General features: G+C 41.5%; 1 protein-coding gene and 2 long non-coding RNA genes across 6 annotated transcripts; all 3 read right to left on the reverse strand.

The window, feature by feature from the left end:
* Positions 1 to 8135: 8135 nt before the first annotated feature.
* Positions 8136 to 9648, reverse strand: cenpx (centromere protein X). 2 transcript variants are annotated; one of them, XM_024408207.2, is made up of 6 exons: positions 9543 to 9648; positions 9226 to 9277; positions 9036 to 9089; positions 8657 to 8745; positions 8489 to 8551; positions 8136 to 8387 (listed from the first exon to the last, which is right to left on the reverse strand). In XM_024408207.2, the coding sequence occupies exons 1-5, from the start codon at positions 9576 to 9578 to the stop codon at positions 8537 to 8539; spliced, it is 246 nt and encodes an 81-aa protein (XP_024263975.1). In that variant the 5' UTR covers positions 9579 to 9648; the 3' UTR covers positions 8136 to 8387; positions 8489 to 8536. The 2 variants fall into 2 exon arrangements, with proteins under 2 accessions (XP_024263975.1, XP_024263974.1); XM_024408206.2 differs by having other exon boundaries at positions 8136 to 8551.
* Positions 9649 to 16691: 7043 nt separating this feature from the next.
* LOC112239802 lies at positions 16692 to 19513 on the reverse strand. 3 transcript variants are annotated; one of them, XR_006082029.1, is made up of 6 exons: positions 19137 to 19513; positions 18756 to 18841; positions 18321 to 18416; positions 17787 to 17942; positions 17449 to 17485; positions 16692 to 17193 (listed from the first exon to the last, which is right to left on the reverse strand). It is a non-coding gene; the product is annotated as an uncharacterized LOC112239802 (long non-coding RNA). The 3 variants fall into 3 exon arrangements; XR_006082027.1 differs by lacking the exon at positions 19137 to 19513 and having other exon boundaries at positions 18756 to 19121; XR_006082028.1 differs by lacking the exon at positions 19137 to 19513 and having other exon boundaries at positions 17449 to 17544; positions 18756 to 19121.
* A 1889-nt stretch (positions 19514 to 21402) lies between these two features.
* LOC121844534 lies at positions 21403 to 22907 on the reverse strand. The gene is made up of 4 exons (XR_006082030.1): positions 22873 to 22907; positions 22627 to 22705; positions 22401 to 22505; positions 21403 to 22094 (listed from the first exon to the last, which is right to left on the reverse strand). It is a non-coding gene; the product is annotated as an uncharacterized LOC121844534 (long non-coding RNA).
* Positions 22908 to 24723: the final 1816 nt, after the last annotated feature.

Here is a 24723-nt window from a genome sequence, read left to right on the forward strand (position 1 = left end):
ACTCGCATCGAATAGTCCCAGCGATACGCAACTTTTCAGGGAAGTTAGGAACCAATACACACAGTCAGTCAGGAAAGCAAAGGCTAGCTTTTTCAAACAGAAATTTGCAACTTGTAGCTCTACTTCCAAAAAGCTTTGGGACACTGTAAAGTCCATGGAGAATAAGAGCACCTCATCACAGCTGCCCATTGCACTGAGGCTAGGAAACACTGTCACCACCAATAAATCCACGATAATCGAGAATTTCAATAAGCATTCATTGACGGCTGGCCACGCTTTCCTCCTGGCTAGCCCAAAAAAGGCCAACAACTCTGCAGCCCCGCAGCTACCTGCCCAAGCCTCCCCAGCTTCTCCTTCACCCAAATCCAGATAGCAGATGTTCTGAAAGAGCTACAAAACCTGGACCCGTACAAATCAGCTGGGCTAGACAATCTGGACCCTCTCTTTCTAAAATAATCTGCCGCCATTGTTGCATCTACTATTACCAGTTTGTTCAACCTCTCTTTCGTATCGTCCGAGATCCCTAAAGATTGGAAAGCTGCCGTGGTCATCCCCCTCTTCAAAGGGGGTGACACTCTAGACCCAAACTGTTACAGAACTATATCCATCCTGCCCTGCCTTTCTAAAGTCTTCGAAAGCCAAGTTAATAAACAGATCACTGACCATTTCAAATCCCACCGTACCTTCTCCACTGTGCAATCCGGTTTCTGAGCTGGTCAGCCACGCTCAAGGTACTAAACGATATCATAACCGCCACTGATAAAAGACAGTACTGTGCAGCCGTCTTCATCAACCTGGCCAAGGCTTTCAACTCTGTAAATCACTGTATTCTTATCAGAAGCTAGGATATGCATATAATGGTATTGGATAGAAAACACTCTGAAGTTTCTGAAAAGGTTCAAATAATGTCTGTGAGTGTAACAGAACTGATATGGCCGGTGTAAACCCGAGGAGAATTCATCTAGAATCTTTTTTTTTAGCTGTCTGCCCATTAAAATGCTTGTTTATGGGGAAATCAAAGGAATACCTCCCAGATTGCAGTTCCTAGGGCTTCCACTAGATGTCAACAGTCTTTAGAAAGACTTTCAGGCTTGATTTTTTTCAAATGAGCTAGAATTTGTAGTTTTTCTATGTGGCTTTCATTTTGACTGTAGTCTTGTGGCGTGCGTGGATGAGGGCGCGCTCTTCTTTATTTATCTCCGGTAATGAACATACTATTCTCCGTCTTAAATTTGATCGTTTATTTACATATTAGAGTCCCTGAGGATTGATTAGAAACGTTGTTTGACTTGTTTGGATGAAGTTTATTGGTAACTTTTGGGATTCCTTTGTATGCATTTTGAACGAGGGGAACAGGTGGATTACTGAATCAAGCGCACCAACTTAACTTACTTTTTTGGGATATAAAGAAGGACTTTATCAAACAAAATGACAATTTGTTATGTAGCTGGGACCCTTGGGATTGCAAACAGAGGAAGATCTTCAAAGGTAAGTGATTTATTTTATCTCTATTTCTGACTTTTGTGACACCTCTGCTTGTTTGGAAAATGTTTTTAATGCTTTTGTATGCGGGGCTCTGTCCTCAGATAATCGCACTGTGTGCTTTTGCCGTAGAGCCTTTTTGAAATCTGACAAAACGGCTGGATTAACAAGAAGTTAAGCTTTTAAACAATGTAAGATACTGATATTTTCATGAATGTTTAATATTACGATTTTTGTATTTTAAATTTCGTTAGCGCCCCACCTATGCCAAAAAGGTATTAACAATTATTAGTTAACAGGTATTATTAGTTCCACCACCCACACATGCAATGACATCTCCTGGTTTCAATGATGTTTCTAGAGACAATATCTCTCTCTTCATCACTCAATACCTAGGTTTACCTCCACTGTATTCACATCCTACCATACATTTGTCTGTACATTATACCTTGATGCTATTTTATCGCCCCCAGAAACCTCCTTTTACTCTATGTTCCAGACGTTCTAGACGACCAATTCTCATAGCTTTTAGCCGTACCCTTATTCTACTCCTCCTATGTTCCTCTGGCGATGTAGAGGTGAATCCAGGCCCTGCAGTGCCTAGCTCCACTCCTATTCCCCAGGCGCTCTCTTTTGATGACTTCTGTGACCGTAATAGCCTTGGTTTCATGCATGTTAACATTAGAAGCCTCCTCCCTAAGTTTGTTCTATTCACTGCTTTAGCATACTCAGCCAACCCGGATGTTCTAGCTGTGTCTGAATCCTGGCTTAGGAAGACCACCAAAATTCAGAAATTTTAATTCCAAACTACAACATTTTCAGACAAGATAGAACTGCCAAAGGGGGCGGTGTTGCAATCTACTGCAAAGATAGCCTGCAGAGTTCTGTCCTACTATCCAGGTCTGTACCCAAACAATTTGAACTTCTACTTTTAAAAATCCACCTCTCTAAAAACAAGTCTCTCACCGTTGCCACCTGCTATAGACCACCCTCTGCCCCCAGCTGTGCTCTGGACACCATATGTGAACTGATTGCCCCCCATCTATCTTCAGAGTTCGTGCTGCTAGGTGACCTAAACTGGAACATGCTTAACACCCCAGCCATCCTACAATCTAAACTTGATGCCCTCAATCTCACACAAATTATCAATGAACCTACCAGGTACCTCCCCAAAGCCTTAAACACGGGCACCCTCATAGATATCATCCTAACCAACTTCCCCTCTAAATACACCTCTGCTGTCTTCAACCAAGATCTCAGCGATCACTGCCTCATTGCCTGCATCCGTAATGGGTCAGCGATCAAACGACCTCCACTCATCACTGTAAAACGCTCCCTGAAACACTTCTGCGAGCAGGCCTTTCTAATCGACCTGGCCGGGGTATCCTGGAAGGATATTGATCTCATCCCGTCAGTAGAGGATGCCTGGATATTTTTTAAAAATGCCTTCCTAACCATCTTAAATAAACATGCCCCATTCAAGAAATTTAGAACCAGGAACAGATATAGCCCTTGGTTCTCCCCAGACCTGACTGCCCTTAACCAACACAAAAACATCCTATGGCGTTCTGCATTAGCATCGAACAGCCCCGTGATATGCAGCTGTTCAGGGAAGCTAGAAACCATTATACACAGGCAGTTAGAAAAGCCAAGGCTAGCTTTTTCAAGCAGAAATTTGCTTCCTGCAACACTAACTCAAAAAGTTCTGGGACACTGTAAAGTCCATGGAGAATAAGAACACCTCCTCCCAGCTGCCCACTGCACTGAAGATAGGAAACACTGTCACCAATGATAAATCCACCATAATTGAGAATTTCAATAAGCATTTTTCTACGGCTGGCCATGCTTTCCACCTGGCTACTCCTACCCCGGACAACAGCACTGCACCCCCAACAGCAACTCGCCCAAGCCTTCCCCATTTCTCCTTCTCCCAAATCCATTCAGCTGATGTTCTGAAAGAGCTGCAAAATCTGGACCCCTACAAATCAGCCGGGCTAGACAATCTGGACCCTTTCTTTCTAAAATTATCTGCCGAAATTGTTGCCACCCCTATTACTAGCCTGTTCAACCTCTCTTTCGTGTCGTCTGAGATTCCCAAAGATTGGAAAGCAGCTGCGGTCATCCCCCTCTTCAAAGGGGGACACTCTTGACCCAAACTGCTACAGACCTATATCTATCCTACCGTGCCTTTCTAAGGTCTTCGAAAGCCAAGTCAACAAACAGATTACCGACCATTTCGAATCTCACCATACCTTCTCTGCTATGCAATCTGGTTTCAGAGCTGGTCATGGGTGCACCTCAGCCACGCTCAAGGTCCTAAACGATATCTTAACCGCCATCGATAAGAAACATTACTGTGCAGCCGTATTCATTGATCTGGCCAAGGCTTTCGACTCTGTCAATCACCACATCCTCATCGGCAGACTCGACAGCCTTGGTTTCTCAAATAATTGCCTCGCCTGGTTCACCAACTACTTCTCTGATAGAGTTCAGTGTGTCAAATCGGAGGGTCTGCTGTCCGGACCTCTGGCAGTCTCTATGGGGGTGCCACAGGGTTCAATTCTTGGACCGACTCTCTTCTCTGTATACATCAATGAGGTCGCTCTTGCTGCTGGTGAATCCCTGATCCACCTCTACGCAGACGACACCATTCTGTATACTTCCGGCCCTTCTTTGGACACTGTGTTAACAACCCTCCAGGCAAGCTTCAATGCCATACAACACTCCTTCCGTGGCCTCCAACTCCTCTTAAACGCTAGTAAAACTCAATGCATGCTTTTCAACCGTTCGCCGCCCGCACCCACCCCCCCGACTAGCATAATTAATCTGGATGGTTCTGACTTAATTAATATGTGGACAACTACAAATACGTAGGTGTCTGGCTAGACTGTATACTCTCCTTCCAGACTCATATTAAACATCTCCAATCCAAAATTAAATCTAGAATCGTCATCCTATTTCACAACAAAGCCTCCTTCACTCACGCCACCAAACATACCCTCGTAAAACTTACTATCCTACTGATCCTCGACTTCGGCGATGTCATTTACAAAATAGCCTCCAACACCCTACTCGGCAAACTGGATGCAGTCTATCACAGTGGCCTCCGTTTTTTCACCAAAACTCCATATACCACCCACCACTGCGACCTGTATGCTCTTGTCGTCTGGCCCTCTCTACATATTCGTCACCAGACCCACTGGCTCCAGGTCATCTATAAGTATTTGCTAGGTAAAGCTCTGCCTTATCTCACCTCACTGGTCATGATAACAACACCCAGCCGTAGCACTCACTCCAGCAGGTATATCTCACTGGTCATCCCCAAAGCCAACACCTTCTTTGGCCGCCTTTCCTTCCAGTTCTCTGCTGCCAATGAAGGGAACGAATTGCAAAAATTGCTGAAGCTGAAGACTTATATTTCCCTCACTAACTTTAAACATCAGCTATCTGAGCAGCTAACCGTTCGCTACAGCTGTACATAAACCCATCTGTAAATAGCCCATCCAATCTACCTACCTCATCCCCATATTATTTTTATTTACTTTTCTGCTCTTTTGCATACCAGTATTTCTACTTGCACACTCCAGTGTTAATCTGCTCAATTGTAATTACTTCGCTACGATGGCATATTTATTGCCTTACTCCTCATTTGCACACATTATATAGACTTTCTTTTTTTCTATTGTGTTATTGACTGTATGTTTGTTTATCCCATGTGTAACTCTGTTTTGTTGTTTGTGTCGCACTGCTTTGCTTTATCTTGGCCAGGTCGCAGTTGTAAATGAGAACTTGTTCTCAACTAGCCTACTTGGTTAAATAAAGGTGAAATAAAAAAATTATATTCTAAAAGGTTTGCAGAAATGTTTGCAATTAAAGGAATAAGTGGTTTTGGGTGGATTTTTTTCCTTTGACTAATCAATCAGGTACAAGGAAGGAGTGAAAACCAACAGACACTGCCTTCCATGGAATGAGTTGGACACCTGCACTTTAGGAGAATTGTCACCTATACCTACCAAAATGTGTGTGGCTGACCCTTTTCATAGTTTAGTTTAGTCTCTGCTGTGTGGTGCACTGCAGACATACACTCAATACACACATCACTTTTAGGTTGCTAAGTAAAAATGGTTCCATAAATGTGCAGTGCTGGACATGGAATTGTCTAGATCTAATTCACTACCTAAAAGGGGCTGGGTCATGTTATGTTCTGTTAATTACTGATGCCCCTTTAAGAATGGAGCACCCTTGGTCATGCCCAGTGTTGTTCTGTTATTCTGGTACTAACTTGTTTTAGTAAATGTGAAGCTCCAGTTCAACTCCTGGTATTCAGAGTCTTTCTTATTATATAAATAAGTAATAAGAGCTAAGACACTACAGGTCAAATGCCAGGTGTTGTATCCTTGAGCACCCAGCAGGGCTAGCTATGTCTCAAATCCCCCCACTTTACATCCAGCTGTATATGTTAGCAGCAGTTGTAAGCCCAGTGAGTCATTCATCACCTCCATAAATAAAGTGTGAGGTGCTGTACAGCTATGCTGACTCACAGTGAAACCATGCTGGCTAGGGCCTGTCCCAAATGGCACCCTATAAAGCTCTCTCAGGTTAGAATAACCCACAGTCATCAGGCTCTCAGGTTAGAATAACCCACAGTCATCAGACTCTCTCAGGGTAAAATAACCCAGTCATCAGGCTCTCTCAGGTTAGAATAACCCACAGTCATCAGGCTCTCAGGTTAGAATAACCCACAGTCATCAGACTCTCTCAGGGTAAAATAACCCAGTCATCAGACTCTCTCAGGGTAAAATAACCCAGTCATCAGGCTCTCTCAGGTTAGAATAACCCAGTCATCAGACTCTCTCAAGGTAAAATAATCCAGCCCCCCCCCCCATGCCTAATTTATTTACCATCACAATTACACCCTGCTCTTCCCCTGTGGGCCATGTTCCAATTCCTTCTGTTTTGCTTCTTCTTTTCAAATGGAAGATCTATGCGTGTGGTCTCTGCAATGGTTTGGCTGACACACACACAGAGACAAAAACACACTCATGCACGCACACTCCATTCAGCTTTCCTCTGGCCTGTACCTCGAAGTCCCATTCCTCCCCTCCCCTCCTAACTAAACATCGCAGGACAGCAGAAGGGACCTTCAAAGGGTCTGGAGGGGGTACTCCTTTTTTCCTGCCACTTGTCATCATCCAAGGGCCTGGCTGCTCCCCTTATTACTCTAATTGCTTCCAACTGCTCCAGGAGCCTTTGATGGGGGGGGTGAAGCCAGCCAGAGAGCATGCTGCAACCACCTGTTGTTGCAGAGCCAGACACAGGTGGGCTGTAGTGTGGCGGTGCTGTATAGAAGAGGACTGCACCACTGGGGTGTATTCACTTATGCAAAACTTTCTGGGGTGAAGGTTCGCAAAAACATAAAGATCATCTTTAGAGCTAAGATTATCTGAATTCAATTGATATGCAATGTACAAACAATGACCTTAATGCATAAGACAATCATATCTGTTCTACATAGATTCTATCTAAATGTTCTGTGATGTTTCTTAGTCCTGAACATGGCCCCTGGTTTCTGTTTCTATTGTATTAAATATATATAAACATATTCAGTACACTCCATAATTATTGTTGTTTTGGCTTTGTACTCCAGCACTCTGAATTTGAAATGATACAATGACTACGAGGTTAAAGTGCAGACTGTCAGCTTTAATTTGAGGGTATTTTCCACATTAATGTGGATGATACCATGATTACGGATAGTCCTGAATTAATAGTGAATAATGAGTGAGAAAGCTGCACAAATATAACAACCCCCCAAAAGTGCTAACCTGCCATTATTGTAATGGTGTCGTATTATTATTAGCATTTTTTTTTGGGGGGGGGGGGTTATGATATTTGTGCAGCTTTCTCACTCATTATTCATGATTAATTCAAGACTATACGTAATCATGGTATCATCCACATTAATGTGGAAAATACCTTCAAATTAAAGTTGACAGTCTGCACTTTAACCTCATTACTCACGATTGATTCAGGACCGTTGCATAATCATGGTCACATCCATTAAAGTGTTAAGAAACATTCTATTCTTATTTACAATTAAAGTGACTCCAAATTGACACATTCACATAGAAAATGAATCTGAAACCAAAACTAACAGCAAATGCATCCAACAAGTTAGTCACAAGCTTTTGCTCGCCTACAAAGGGGGAAGTACAAAAACCACTGTCATTTCAAAGCAGTTCACCTGATATGAATGAAAATACTCAAATTAAAGCGGCCCATGTGCACCTTAACCATTAAAGCGGCCTGTCTGCACCTTAACCATTAAAGCGGCCCGTGTGCACCTTAACCATTAAAGTGGCCCGTCTGCACCTTAACCATTAAAGTGGCCCATGTGCACCTTAACCATTAAAGCGGCCCGTCTGCACCTTAACCATTAAAGCTGCCCGTCTGCACCTAAACCATTGTATAATTTCAATCCAAAGTGATGTCCCAATAAGGTCACCGTATATGTTTTATGGTCAAACACCAGATCCTCCCCCAATGCAGCTGGAGTACTAGGTGTGAATTCCTATCACACAACTGATTACAATAAAGCGCTTTTAGGTTTACAATACATGTTTCCCCAAGAAAATAGGTGTCACAGACTGATGTAATAAAAAAAAAAGCACGCAACAACTTTTATTAGTTAGCAATGGTTTCAAATCATTTCAAACAAACGGAGGCAAAACCACAGGGCAAAATGTACAGAGTTCATTAGAGACCGTGTGCAATGTAACTGAAATAAAGGACTAATTACAATAGAATATCCTACATGGGCTGAATGTACGACTGGTGAAAGGGATCCCTCTCTCTCTCTCCAACCAAGGTGCATGAATTAAGAAGTAGATTCAGACACTCTTGGAGGACAATAGAAGTAAATAAAGTGCTTCTTTACGTTTACAAACAAAACAGAAGCCTTTTTCTTTACTTCCATTGTCCTCCAAGAGTTGGTCAATCTCTCGAATTGAGGACTGGATGGCTCTCTGGCTCCACCTTCTGGCCTGAAGTCATACTAGAAATCCAACAGCTGGGGAAGAAATGAAATATGTTATGACTGTTGATTCTTATACTGTCATTCCTTGACAATAATAGGAGAGGATATTTAATAGAATTCATGGGTGTATTTACACACCAGTTGAGGCAGGATCTTCTCAAAGTGTTCTATGTCCATTCGGTCACAGTCCTCTGCCTCAGCCTGTTTTATCGTTCTTTGTGCAGCTTCTGAGAAACAAAGAGTCAGGGTCTGTATTCCTAAAGCAACTCGGAGTAAAGACTGCTGATCTAGGCACAGTTTTGCATTCAGCATTTTAGATCATAATGAATACGATTATATGGATAGAGGGACACATCTGATCCTTGATCAGTATTCCTACTCTAAGATGCTTTACGAATCCTGGCCCTGATATCTTCATCTCATATTGAAGTTATAGAAACACCATCATCTCAGCCTGTATAAAAACCTCCATTGATTTCCATGTACATTACAGCCACAATCAGTCGTTTGAACTTACCTTGAACAAACACATGTAGCATCTCTGCCATAAGGAGTACAGCATCGGCACCGACTTGAGAAAAACAAAGGTAAAATGGCGATGAATTAGTTAACAGCCTACAACTGCTGCTTCATTTGACTAAACATGATCAGGTCCAACTCCTTTCCAGGATAGTTACATTAAACAACTCCGCTAGCTAGCAACTCGCCTTTAGTTTTCTCGTCCTTGAAGAAGCTTGACAGGAGTTTGCTTACCGTCTCCTAAAAAGAAAGAGAAAACCCATGATTCTGAATAACAGTATGCACGACAACAGTACGTTAAAGTTACTGTAGTGAACTGCTTCCAAAAACAACTGCCAGTGTTGTCAGAAGTATCCAGTAGGCTGATGATTTAGCGCGCTACCCCGCTGAATTAGCTCCATACAGTCTGCTCAGTCTAATTTCAAAATGTGGCTTGTGATCTTGCTTTAGTCGAAATGTGACTCACAACACAACATAATTACTAGTATTGGCTACTTTCTCTTACCTTTTTGAATGTGACTTCCGCGCTGCTTTCCGCCATTTTCAGTTTTTGTCGATCAACGCGCTCACAGCAGTGATTGGCTGCATCGAGTCCGTGATTATTTACGTAAAACGCATCGCGCAACGCTTCTAATTCCAAAGGGAAAATAGTACCAAATAGAAATGTGGAAAATAGTAAATGTCTTAAGAAAATGTGTGTGCTTGCTAGTTTAAAGTGCATTTACAGTTTTAACAGATGGAACTATCCAAGCAGAAGATAAATCTCCTTCAACCAAACTCAATATCACTTTTGAAATACAATAGCCTATTTTTATTTATTTTTATAAATAGCCAATTAACTTTTCGACAAGTTAACAAATTACATGTTGGATTAACGTCTCCAACTCAACCAACAATAAAAGTTCAAGAATGCTATTAGTGGCTCAGATGGAACTATCCATGCAGTAGACACATCTCTTTTATATGTTGATATGTGGTTGCCTTGTCAACCAAACACAATTCAATAATACTTTTGTAATACAGTAAAGAGCCTAAAGTTAAGGCTTTCTTCTAAACTAAACAACAAACCTTAAATGAGTAACACACCCATAGTTATTGTAACTATACATTTCTTCTTATGTAATCATATAAATCGTGCAGGTTGAAGATAGCATACATACAGTAGGTCGTTGAAGGTTTGTGGAGATCTTCACAAATGTGAAAAAAATCTGTGGAAATTTCAAATGGCATTGATCACGTGCACTTTTAATGTCATTTCAACTGCAATCCAGGTAATTTGGTTCTGCTAATAAATGAAGCACAGTGATAACACATTAATATGCTGTATAAATAAACAAAATATCATTGTATTCCCATTTGAACTTTGCTGTGGTTTTAAATGGTTGAAAGCCCAGTGATAGATATTTGGTTGACAACTAAACCAAAAATCAGACATTGTTTTTCCATTGGAATTTTGTTGTGCTTTTAGATGGTTGAAAGCAGTGATACAACATTGGAAATTCAACCCATTTTTAGCTGTCTTTTTGAGTGGGTAATCGCATTGATTAACGTCTCAACCCAATACTACCCAATTATCCACATTGAAAATATGTGGTGTTACCAGTGGGATACAGAGGTGAGTGTGTTTCAGTGTGTGTGTGTGTGTGTCACAGCAGCGGTTTTACCAGGTAGGTGTGACAGGGTTTGAATTTTATGTTTGCCCTTGACACCTCTTCTGACAGGTGAACCTTGTAGTCAAAGATCTTCATATCCGCCTTCAGAGACACAGAAAAGTCACAGGGTTAGAGGAGAGAGAAAGAAAAGATGAGAGAGAGAGAGAGAGAGAGAGAGAGAGAGAGAGAGAGAGAGAGAGAGAGAGAGAGAGAGAGAGAGAGAGAGAGAGAGTTGAGTTTCATTTTACAGCCAGTAGGGGGTACAATGTCTCTACTCCTGTAAAGTCATAAAATAATCCACAAAACAGCTTTTCCAAGGACAACCAGTCAGATAAACATGCTGTATTAGAGGTAGGGAATTACACTGGCCAAAGAGATCACAGCAATCACAGCCACCAATTATCATACACCATCTAAAATATACACAGGAATCTAATTGTTTCTTGTTGTATTTGTTGCAAATTCATCAACTCAAAGTTCTCTCAAAGTCCAAACTATTTTTTGTATGTAGCCTAGTTTTAATGTAGGCCCATGAAGCACTGTTGGCCGACTGGTAAGATATTTTGAGGATATTATAGCCTCGTGAAAATGGAATTCATTAGCTAATAACCCGCTAGTTGTGTTGACTGGTGAATATCCCATGCATGCTGCGCTAAACAACCAGACAAGCAAATGACTGCTATCGTGGAGTTTCAGCACCATGGACAGAGGTCAATCAATTCCCCACTAATCTGACTACAGTTAGACCTGTGCTCTCGCTTTTATCAGTAAATGTCTATTTCCTATTGTAGAGGAGAGTGGGGTAAGTCAAGCAACGTTTTTTGCATTCAGCATCACCCCATCAAGGGAAACATAGTATTCTTTCTAACAAATATATTTGCATATTTTTCAGGATGATGTGTATCCCTGGAAATAATCAGAATTAATGTAAATATTACAGTTTTGAAAACATAGCTTGTTAAAAAAAAGTTCTCGTGGCACAATATACCCCTTACCCAGGGAAAATTGAGCTGCGGGACAGGGTAAATTAAGCTGCTTACTTGGTGGAAATCTGTTTTTAGGACACAATGTAAAAACGGAGCGCTGGAGCTCATCTGAGCGGTTGGGTTCTCTTTGATGTTATATTGATATGTTAAATAAATGTGTAATTCATGATTCCGTCGAACCTACACATGAACCTGTTTTTAATTTGTTTTGTTTATTGTATATTAGCTGTGTTCTCCTTCACTTTAACCAGGCTAAAAATAGAGAATCTTGAATGATTAAGGTTTTATACTAATGGTGAAGGAGAAATAAAACATGTAAACTGTTATAGACTTGTTTATTTTGCCACTCAACCCAAACTTTAACAACCTGTATGTGTGTTAGGCAGAGCACCCCATGCTCTTGTATAAACATGGGGTGGCGTAGTGTGGCAGTTTGACTTATGCATTTGGTGTTCTTTCAAATTAGCCAAAAGTGGCATTTGCTGATGTTTTCAACGTGATTCTTCTTTGCTTTCACCACAAATGGGAAGAGAACAAAAACACCTCTGCATGAACCAGAGAGCGCACATTGTTCCAAAATATCTGGCTCTGCCCAAGTACACACCGGTGTGAAGAACTACATGTTAAGCTGTATCGGCCCTTACCCAGAATCACCAACCCACATTTTTAATGATCATGGTCACAGTATGGATAAGGTCCACGTGGGGCAAAATACATTGATCCTTAGTGGTTTTGGAATACTCAGCATTTCATTAAAACAAACTAGCAACATCTGAAAGCTAATATGCCCTTTTAACCAAAGCAGTAGAGCAGAGCTTCATATTTCACTACCTAATCAGTTTGTCCAGAACCCATAGCCTATGAACATCCAATTAGTACCATGAGCATACCACCGTGCATCCCGCTGCTGGCCTGCCTATGAAACCCAATTAGTACCATGAGCATACCACCGTGCATCCCGCTGCTGGCTTGCCTATGAAACCCAATTAGTACCATGAGCATACCACCATGCATCCCGCTGCTGGCCTGCCTATGAAACCCAATTAGTACCATGAGCATACCACCGTGCATCCCGCTGCTGGCTTGCCTATGAAGCCCAATTAGTACCATGAGCATACCACCATGCATCCCGCTGCTGGCCTGCCTATGAAGCCCAATTAGTACCATGAGCATACCACCGTGCATCCCGCTGCTGGCCTGCCTGAAACCCAATTAGTACCATGAGATGCATCCCGCTGCTGGCCTGCCTATGAAACCCAATTAGTACCATGAGCATACCACCATGCATCCAATTAGTACCATGAGCATACCTGCTGGCCTGCCTATGAAACCCAATTAGTACCATGAGCATACCACCGTGCATCCCGCTGCTGGCTTGCCTATGAAACCCAATTAGTACCATGAGCATACCACCATGCATCCCGCTGCTGGCCTGCCTATGAAGCCCAATTAGTACCATGAGCATACCACCGTGCATCCCGCTGCTGGCCTGCCTATGAAACCCAATTAGTACCATGAGCATACCACCGTGCATCCCGCTGCTGGCTTGCCTATGAAACCCAATTAGTACCATGAGCATACCACCGTGCATCCCGCTGCTGGCTTGCCTATGAAACCCAATTAGTACCATGAGCATACCACCGTGCATCCCGCTGCTGGCTTGCCTATGAAGCCAAGCAGGGTCTTTCCTGGTCGGTCCCTGGATGCTGCTGAAAGTGGTGTTGGAGGGCCAGTAGGGGGCACTCTTCCTTCTAGTCTTAAGACTTGCTGGTATGAATCCCTGAGGTGATATCTGTTGATGTGTCCTTGAGCAAGGCACTTAACCCTATTTGCCCCTGTTCTGGATAAGAGCATCTGCTAACATGTACATTTCCATCATGGCACACCTAACCTTCCCCGTCATTTCTAATTGGCATGTATCACTCCTCACCTCTCCAGCTGTGGTGAGCGTTTTGGCACAAATGATTGTCATCATCTGGAAAGGCACGACATAAATGTTGGGCCCTGTAAAATCGGTATTTTTTTTGTTGTTGCCTGATTCCAATTAGTCTTAATTCCAAATTCCGTTTCCTCCATTTCGTTTAAGGTTTCCGTTCTCCCGTTTTTTCCCTTCATTTTATCAAGAAAAAAACAACAAGAAAACAACGTTTTAATAGAAGACAACTAAATTGAACATGGTCCAAGCACACCAAGAGAGTCGTTAAGAGGGCACGACAAAACCTATCCCCCCTCAGGGGACTGAAAATATTTGTCATGGGTCCTCAGATCCTCAAAAGGTTCTACAGCTGTACCAGAGAGCACTGGTTGAATCACTGGCTGGTATGGCAACTGCTCGGCCTCCATCCACAAGGGTAGTGCGAACGGCCCAGTACATCAACGGGGCCAAGCTTCCTGTCATCCAGGACCTCTATACCAGATGGTGTCAGAGGAAGGCCCTAAAAATTGTCGAAGACTCCAGCCACCCTAGTCATAGACTGTTCTCTCTGCTAGGACCAAGAGGCTTCTAAACAGCTTCTACACCCAAGCCATAAGACTCCTAAACATCTAATGAAATGTCTACCCAGACTATTTTCATTCCCCCCCTCTCTACACCACTGCTACTCTCTGTTGTCATCTCTGCTTAGTCACTTCAATAACTTTACCTACATGTACATACTACCTCAACTAACCGGTGCCCCCCTGTATATAGTCTCGCTTTTGTTATTTTACTGCTGCTCATTAATTACTTGTTACTTATTTCTTATTCTTATCTGTATTTTTTTTTAACTGCATTGTTGGTTAGGGGCTCGTAAGTAAGCATTTCACTGTAAGGTCTACTACACCTGTTGAATTCGGCACATGTGACTAATACAATTTGATGTTCTAAGTCCAAAGCAAAACAACATCAAGAGACCACTTTTGAGGTCTGGATTTCTTTTGCAAATGTTTGATTTTGGGGTGCATTTACCCTTTAATTCCAGTGTGCACCTACAGTAACAAGAGGCAGTTTAGAAGTGTTTTTGTAGTGCACACATGATGGCAGAGTTTGCAAAACAAATACCCACTGATTGATTAGTAAGGTAAGCATAGGCTACTTTAACATCTAATTGCAAAGGTTTATGGGAAAGCCTTTCCATCTACCAGAAGACTTTTCATTAGAATCCTCACTAACAGCTACACAACAATGCTACTACACCACTTTAAACAATGCTACCTAATATAATGTTTACATACCCCACATTATTCATCTCATATGTCTACGTAGATACTGTACTCTATATCATCTACTGCATCTTTATGTAATACATGTATCACTAGCCACTTTAACTATGCCACTTTGTTTGTTTACATACTCATCTCATATGTATATACTGTACTCGATACCATCTACTGCATCTTGCCTATGCCGTTCTGTACCATCACTCATTCATATATCTTTATGTACATATTCTTTATCTCTTTACACTTGTGTGTATAAGGTAGTAGTTTTGGAATTGTTAGTTAGATTACTCGTTGGTTATTACTGCATTGTCGGAACTAGAAGCACAAGCATTTCGCTACACTCGCATTAACATCTGCTAACCATGTGTATGTGACAAATACAATTTGATTTTGAAGTGGCAGGCTTGCGCACCACACATGCAGACAAGGAATTCAAATCAAATGTTATTGGTCACATACACATGGTTAGCAGATGTTATTGTGAAATGCTTGTGCTTCTAGTTCCGACAGTGCAGTAATATCTGTAATAACAAGTAATCTAACAATTCAACAACAACTACCTTATGCACACAAATCTAAATAAAGGAATGGAATAAGAATATGTAAATATATGGATGAGCAATGACAGAGCGGCATACGCAAGATGCAATAGATGGTATAAAATACAGTATATGCATATGAGATGAGTAATGCAAGATATGTAAACATTAAAGTGCCATTATTAAAGTGACTAGTGATCCATTTATTAAAAGTGGCCAATGATATCAAGTCTGTAGGTAGGCAGCAGCCTCTCTGTGCTAGTGATGGCTGTTTAACAGTCTGATGGCCTTGAGAAATAGCTTCTGTCTCCCAGTCCCAGCTGTGATGCACCTGTACTGACCTCGCCTTCAAGATGGTAGTGGGGAGCAGTAGCTCGGGTGGTTGTTGTCTTTGATGATCTTTTTGGCAAACCTGTGATATTGGGTGTTGTAGGTGGTGTCCTGGAGGGCAGGTAGTTTTCCCCCGGTAATGCATTGTACAGACCGCACCACCCTCTGGAGAGCCCTGCGGTTATGGGCGGTGCAGTTGCCATACCAGGCGGTGATACAGCCAGACAGGATGCTCTCAATTGTGCATCTGTAAAAGTTTGAGGGTTTTAGGTGACAAGCCAAATTTCTTCAGCCTCCTGAGGTTGAAGAGGGGCTGTTGCGCCTTCTCACCCCACTGTCTGTGTGCATGGGCCGTTTCAGTTTGTCCGTGATGTGTACGCAGAAGAACTTTAAAAAAAACTTTACACCTTCTCCACTGTGGTACCGTCGACCCAGGGCCTCAAGCTTAATGATGGGCTTGTAGAGTACTATGGTGTTGAATGCTGAGCTGTAGTCAATGAACAGCATTCTTACATAGGTATTCCTCTTGTCCAGATTGGATAGGGCAGTGTGATGGCGAATGCAATTCTCATTGCCCTCTAGAAGTTTGCAGAAAATATGAATCATTGATGCATTGTGTTCATGTCTTATGACATGATAAACTTGGGCAAATGTATTAATTTTCAATAGGCTACATTTTGTTGATACTTACTAAGTTATAACCACTGGGTGGCAGGGTAGCCTAGTGGTTAGAGCGTTGGACTAGTAACTGGAAGGTTGCAAGTTCAAACCCCCGAGCTGACAAACCCCAACCCCTGAGCTGACAGATCTGTCATTCTGCCCCTGAACAGGCAGTTAACCCACTGTTCCTAGGCCGTCATTGAAAATAAGAATTTGCTAACTGACTTGCCTGGTTAAATAAAGGTAAAATAAAATATATACATTTTTGAACATTGTTAAATTCTGCTTTAATGTCTGGATTCCGTCAGCGTTCTGCATATCGCAGATTTACAGGGCCCTATAAATGCAATCAATCAATCATTACTACTATTGCTGTCACTATCATAAATACTTCTAGCAAACACACATTTTCTTTAGGAAATGTCCCTTTCTAGTAATATCTTTGGTTATTCTACTAAAAGTTAATGCAACATCGGCCTTATAATGTTCACAGCATTGAAAACAATTGTCATTTCATTACAAATCAGTAAATCAAGGTACATAAGACATCTGAAAACAAATTGTTACAATCAAACCAAATCATAGAAAAAAATTAGAATCTACATTTATTTTTCAACAAATAATCCATGTATCCCATCCAAAATTGCTTAAAAAAAAAAAATTACGTAGGTACATTATCATCCGGCCTCTGATACATTCTCGAGGAGATGCTCAATTGATGAACAGACCCATAGTCACGTCTGCGGATAGACCTGGCTGGGATGACCTCAACCTTCTGGGTCATCCATCTATATGAAAGATTAGATTTTAGCATGGTAAAAGAGTTGCAAAAACAGTGACTCGTAACTTCTGTTGGACTCTTGCATATGACTTTAGACTTGACTCTGTGTTTTAATAGTCAAGTATTGAATCAAAGTATATATATTTTTAAACAAATTGACCTTTGACCTAGAAGAGTCTAACCTGCAATTCAATGTTACCCTGCATGGATCAGAACACATCTGTTTATGAAGAGAGAGACTTGAGATTTGACTCAGACTCACCCTGTTGAGACTTAAGACTTGACTGGTGCTGAAAGACCTGTGACCCAGACAGTGACATATCGATAAGACTGGCTGCATGTGCTGGATAAAAGCAACCTACACACAACCATGTCAACACAACACCCATTAAAACATTCCAATGTGTAATCACAACAACAAAAAGTCAGTGGATTGAAGTGAAAAAATATGATATTCTCTTATGTTGATGACTTTTTGTAAATCCAATCAGTTTTCCACATTGATTCAACATCATCATATTTACTTTTTTGGTTGATATGACATAGAAACATTGCTGATTCATTCAACAAGTCTTTGCCCAATGCTCTGTTTTGATTTACCTTCAGACTGACAACTCTCTTGGCCTCCACTTCCATGCCTCCTATATAGTGAGGACCCGCCCAGTCTGCCGTATCTGCCTCCTACTCAGAGGAAAAACTCACGTATCCCAATGCACTGGCACTCTTTGAGTCAGAGTCCTGTGGAGTCTTCTTGATCTGTTTTCAAAGGATGGACCATCACCATAAGCAATAAAAACACCAATAATCAAAGAAAATACGCTGTTTTAAAGGGGTCAATCTGTAATAGCTACATCCATTTATGGACTTTTAAATTACTGACATACAGCCATTGACTCTTGAGGAATATAACTTATAAATACCTTGTGAGATTAGTTCAACTGTCTTACTGTCTTGTCCCATTAGAATGCAAAATATAAGCTTGTTTTACTTCACTGACTGCAGTGTAAAAAAAAAGGTGGAGGGGTGGATGCTATGCTGTTTAAAACTACAGATTGCCCCTTTAAAAAGGTATGGTTTAGGCCTTATCCACGTGAGGCTAATATTACAATAATTGATATGACTTAATCAGCCTACCGTGCATGCTGTAATGCTGCCCCACTGTCGGAAGTAAGCTTGTAGGTATCCTTCATTTATGTTAGTGCTGAGATCCTTAATGACAAGCCCGTGATCCTGTCCAACAGATACAAAATAAAGCCATTCATATTTTTATTTTAAAATGTAATCATGGTAAAGTAACTATATTGTGTGTCTGTATTAGGAATACTATGAAAAATACACTACATCCGTTCATAGGCTACTAAGAACTACAGATATCGAAACTTAATTTGATAACCCTGTTGTTGCAACAAATCAAAGACTTGATTTGGCATAAGTAAAAATGTCCATTAATTATAATCCACATTTCCTGTTGCTGCAGGATTCTTTTCCTACTGTGACAAACTGGTCAAATTAAGATCCTACACCTGTAAGTGTGTTTTAGGATGGTCAGAAAAATAAGTGTTTGTTTACCAGTTTACACTTTTCGGCCAAAGCGGTCCTGTGTTTTTTAGGGAGAGATATGTACACTCTCCTTTGAGGCTCCATTTTCTCCTTAACTAGAGGGAAACAGAATAAATCAATATTTCATTTCATTTGACCCTGTGAAACGCTGTAGTCTTTGGATATTTGCTTCAGACAAAAACAAAATCGATCAGTGTAACTTCTTCTATGCTTTATAAAATATATTAAAAAATGCATCAGTCATAATTAACTTAACATGAAAATAACCTGTAAGAGCAAGATACAACTAATATTTCCTGAGTAGACTTTATTTTCTTCAATAAAAAGGCCAAAATGTGATCTTTCACTAGTAGTATAATGATATATATATATATATATAGTCTTACATACCAACAGAGGTCGTAGAGATGTTCTTCCACCTGTTTGTTTGGTAGCCCTAAGAGCATTGCATAGGAAAACCCATCATAAGATATAAATCAACAGGTGGATTCGGGGTGGGTACAAGGTTTCTCTTCCTGCTTCACAAGAAGATGATGCAATCCTACTCTTGGCTTTCTACAAGTTCCATGTTACTCATCCTGCAGCATAACTCACATATTACTGGATTGAGTTCCACAGAAATTTCTGAGTAAATGGGCATTGTTCACCCCTCCTTCCCTTTGTGATATGTCGCCTCCTAGCAATGAATGTTAAGTAATAGATAGAAAACACTCTGAAGTTTTTAAAACTGTTTGAATGATGTCTGTGAGTATAACAGAACTCATATAGCAGGCAAAAACAATATGGCGGATATCTTTTTGGCTTGTTTCGTCTCTGAGCACGTACTCAGATTATTGCATGGTATGCTTTTTCCGTAAAGGATTTTGGAAATCTGACACAGCGGTTGCTGTGAGAAGTTTATGTAAAAAGAAGATGCTGTGAGAAGTTTATGTAAAAAGAAGTTGATCTACAGTTCTATGTATAATAGTTGTATCTCTTAATAATGTTTATGAGTATTTCTGTAAATTCATGTGGCTCTCTGCAAAATCACAGCATGTTTTGGAACTACTGAACATAACACGCCAATGTAAAATGAGATTTTTGGATATAAATATGCACTGTATCGAACAGTCATCTGATGAAGATCAAAGATTAGTGATTAATTTTATTTCTGCTTTTTGTTACTCCTCTTTGGCTGGAAAAATGGCTGTGTTTTTCTGTGACTTGGTGGTGACCTAACAATCGTTTGTGGTGCTTTCGCTGTAAAGCCTTTTTGAAATCAGACACTGTGGCTGGATTAATGAGAATTTGATCTTTAAAATGGTGTAAAATACTTGTATGCTTGAGGAATTTTAATTATGAGATTTTTGTTGTTTTGAATTTGGCGCCCTGCACTTTCACTGGCTGTTGGCGGGGTGGGACGCTACCGTCCCACATTTCCCAGAGAGGTTAAACTGATTAATCATGTAACTGTAATTAACTAGGAAGTAGGGGCACCAAGGAAAATATTCAGATTACAAAGTTATAATTTTCCAAATATAACTTTTAGATATTTTATATCTGATCAATCAGTCTTGATTAATGAATCATTATTTACCTCATGTTAGTCTCATTCCAAACGTCGTAAATGGTTGGTTATCTACACGAACCCAGTCTTCACTATGAGTCATCCATACATCAATTGTCTTAAAATATTTATTTACTAACTAAGTAATTCACAGAAATGCATAAACAAACAGTAGATCGTTACAAGGAAATAACGGAGGTTCCCTAGTGGGATAAACCGGTATCGCAGCTTGGTGGACAAAAAGGGAAGTTGGGGTCAACTGAGACGAGACACTGCAAAGTTAAATATTATAACAATTGAAATGCTAATCCTTTGCACATGAACGCTCACTCATTCGGGAACAATTGCAATCAATATATAGATTTACGCTCAGTGTGTCGTCTTGATCTCTGTTAAAAAGTTTGTTTCTGTTCTATCTCTCTCTGTCGTGGTTAGAATGGATAGTTCAGAGTGACATTCATTCATGTCGTTATAGAATAGATGTTTCGGCGGTTGTCGGTCTTCGTGTTTAATGATACTGAATTCCTAGCTGCAGACCAATAATTAATATCAAAGACGTGTTCTTATTCTGTCGGTATCGATAGTCTAAGAGTTTAATGACGTGGGATGGTTAAAAGATTCAGCAGTCTGGTCTCAAACCTTGGCCCTCTCGTTATCGAGGTAAACTGGTCTGCAACCTTCGTCCTCTCGTAGTTGAGAGAAATAGAGTCTGTTGAGAATTCTCAAGGTGGAGGTTTTATTCGGAAGAGCAGAAAAAGGCTGTCTCATGATGCCAGGTCCCAACTGTGTTCATGGGGGCGTGCCAGTGACTTAAGTGAAACTTTACACAGAAATACAATTCTTTCACATTACATAGCATCCCACAAATAGTTTAATCTTTCCTCATTCATCCTGTACAGCAATTAGATGCAAGCCTCATAACTGAGGCTATTATATAAACAGCGTTATGGTAATGTGGCCGTATTGTCTCCCATGAGTTTCACAAAATTGTACCAAACGGACCAATTCATAGTTGGATTCTTCACCGATCTTTTATACCTTCTCCAGAACATAAATGTTGTTCGGACCTCAAGTTCTGTGAGGTGGAAGAAATTCCTTTGTTCTCTCTATGAAAACTCACTCTGTCTTTATACTGTGGCCATGAGGAGATAATCTCCTCCAGGAATTTACAACCTCTCTCTGACCACAGCAGCCTGGGTGTAGGACACAGGGGGGTAGGGGGATGGTGCATAGAAAAGGGCTGGTGCAGAGGGAGGGGTGCTCACTGTACCCAAAGACTGCAACGTCATGACAAACTGTAACTCAGTAAAATCGTTGAAATTGTTGCATGTTGCGTTTATATTTTTGTTCAGTATACATTGAAGCTTGAAAGCGGTGACAGGCAGCCTAGATACAATAAATATATATTAACAAAAGGCAAATTAGACAGTTATACTACCATACTAGTATAAAACACACCTCGGATGGTCTTGAATACATATCAGTCTCAGTTACTTCACATTTTGATGGTCTAGAATACATATCAGTCTCAGTTACTTCACATTCTGATAGTCTTGAATAGATATCAACCTCAGTTACTTTACATTCCGATAGTCTTGAACACATATCAGTCATAGTTACATTCTACAAGAAATGTCTCAATGTCCTTCACCACACACACACACACATCACTCCACTTTGAGTTCACTTTGACTGGTTGATAGCAGCCAAATATCCTTGATGTGATGGGAGTCCAAAATTTAACATGCAGCATCCAATGAATACTCTGGAATAATTTAATCTTCCACTAAAACATATTAAACCTGAAATGACATAAGGGAAACCAATGTAATATTTGACAGAAATGACCTGAATCTGTTTCGACTAACACATCAACCTGAATCTGTGTTTGCAGGACAAGACAGATCTGTCAGAAGACAACACCATGGTTTTGGTACAGACTAATCACAGCAGCAGCTCTTGGAGGTCATACAACAGGGTCATGTTCATTAGGTACCAAACAGAAGAAAGCACACAAACAGGGAGGGCCTACCTGGACTTCCTTTTCTGTTGCTGAACATTTTCCTGTTGCGTACGCTAATGAACACGGCGCAGTCAGGGTCACTCACCTCACTGCCCTGTGGCTGAGGCCTGGAGGAAGGGGACAGTGGATACTGCCTCTTCTCATGGATGGCCTGCAGACTAGTAATTAAGAACTTCTTGTCCTTCCCCTCCTGGTGATGAAAAATAACAGATGAGTAACCATCAACACACAGATCGATCTTAGTAAGAATATTAAATGAAACAGAAGTGTTTTGTCTATACATATACACACACACACACACACACACACACATTTTCTATTTGCTCCTGTAGCAGACTGATTGTTTTCCTTTGGCCGTCTAAAACTTGGGTGTGAATGTAAATGACCATTCTGAAAAAAAGAGAGGAAAAATGAACTGCCAGGTAGGTGAACATAACATACTTAAAACATACACTGTACTGTTAGTGGCTTAATAGCATAATAGTGTCAGCCAAATGGCACACAACAAGAAATATCCAGAGCAGTCCAAAGAATATCCTTGTTGGATGCTGACTCACAGAAAGACACCTGCCAACAGGAACAGGAAGAGGGGTTCTCCACCAAGCAGCGGTGTACCCAGTTGAGCCAGGCCAGCTTGTGGTTGGTACTCTTCAGCTCCTGGGCCCACTGTTTGGCTGAGTGGAACATGAAGGGGAGGTTCCTGAAAGGACCACAGCCAGAGGAGGGCTTAATCCTATGGGGGGAGGCGAAGGGAAGAGTGGAAGAAACATTTGGACCACAACATCCTTTTCATACTGCAGTGTCAACCTGAAGTGTACTGTTCTGGCTGAAATATATTTTCTGTTCATGTTGTCCTTCCCAGCATAATTCCAGAGATGCGTACTTTTCAAGGGATGTTACATAGCAACATAGACTCAAAAGTGAAAAGGTGCATGTACTGTATGCATGCATACTTGCGCCTACATTGGTATAGGTTGATATATTTGTGTGTGTGTGTGTGTGTGTGTCAGTCACCGCTCATGTGTGTGTTGGACAGACTCACGTCAATATGGTGTAGGTCACAGACACGATGGCCCCGAGGAAAGAGGGGAAACACAGCAGAGAGATGAAGAGGGTGCTCATCTGACTGGCTCTCCACGGCTTCCTGGATGCCTGGCAGTTCACCAGTAGGCTGCTCTGAGGAGGGAGAAAAGCAACAAGAGAGTTCACCAGTAGACTGCTCTGAGGAGGGAGAAAAGCAACAAGAGAGTTCACCAGTAGACTGCTCTGAGGAGGGAGAAAAGCAACAAGAGAGTTCACCAGTAGACTGCTCTGAGGAGGGAGAAAAGCAACAAGAGAGTTCACCAGTAGACTGCTCTGAGGAGGGAGAAAAGCAACAAGAGAGTTCACCAGTAGACTGCTCTGAGGAGGGAGAAAAGCAACAAGAGAGTTCACCAGTAGACTGCTCTGAGGAGGGAGAAAAGCAACAAGAGAGTTCACCAGTAGACCGCTCTGAGGAGGGAGAAAAGCAACAAGAGAGTTCACCAGTAGACTGCTCTGAGGAGGGAGAAAAGCAACAAGAGAGTTCACCAGTAGACTGCTCTGAGGAGGGAGAAAAGCAACAAGAGAGTTCACCAGTAGACTGCTCTGAGGAGGGAGAAAAGCAACAAGAGAGTTCACCAGTAGACTGCTCTGAGGAGGGAGAAAAGCAACAAGAGAGTTCACCAGTAGACTGCTCTGAGGAGGGAGAAAAGCAACAAGAGAGTTCACCAGTAGACTGCTCTGAGGAGGGAGAAAAGCAACAAGAGAGTTCACCAGTAGACTGCTCTGAGGAGGGAGAAAAGCAACAAGAGAGTTCACCAGTAGACCGCTCTGAGGAGGGGAAAAGCAACAAGAGAGTTCACCAGTAGACTGCTCTGAGGAGGGAGAAAAGCAACAAGAGAGTTCACCAGTAGACCGCTCTGAGGAGGGAGAAAAGCAACAAGAGAGTTCACCAGTAGACTGCTCTGAGGGCAAACAGCAACAAAAGAAGAAAGACTAATGAGTCTAACACCGCTGGGGTTTCCACTGAGTGCGATAGCTGGCAACAAAATGGCGGATCCTATTCATTTTCAATTGAAGGAAGTGCCTCGGGTCAAAGTGAACAAGGTCAGAGAAGGCAGGCGAACAGAGCATGAGCGGGTGAGAATTAAGTTGGGGACCTTAAGTTTCTGGACGGGACCTTTACTTACCTAATCGTTTGTCAACACTTTTTGGGCCTCTGGTTATGACAAGTGCAGAGTTTGGACATGATAGTTTGACCTCTTTTAAGGAGTGTACCACTGTCACTGAAATAGTCACACTGGTTGAGCTCTGAGCTGGGACCTACCTACCTTTTTCATATGGAACAACAACAACAGCTTGAGGATCTGCACAGCTGGCAGTAAAGG

The sequence above is a fragment of the Oncorhynchus tshawytscha genome, unplaced genomic scaffold, assembly GCF_018296145.1.
Source record: "Oncorhynchus tshawytscha isolate Ot180627B unplaced genomic scaffold, Otsh_v2.0 Un_contig_7769_pilon_pilon, whole genome shotgun sequence".
Taxonomy (NCBI): Eukaryota; Metazoa; Chordata; class Actinopteri; order Salmoniformes; family Salmonidae; genus Oncorhynchus; species Oncorhynchus tshawytscha.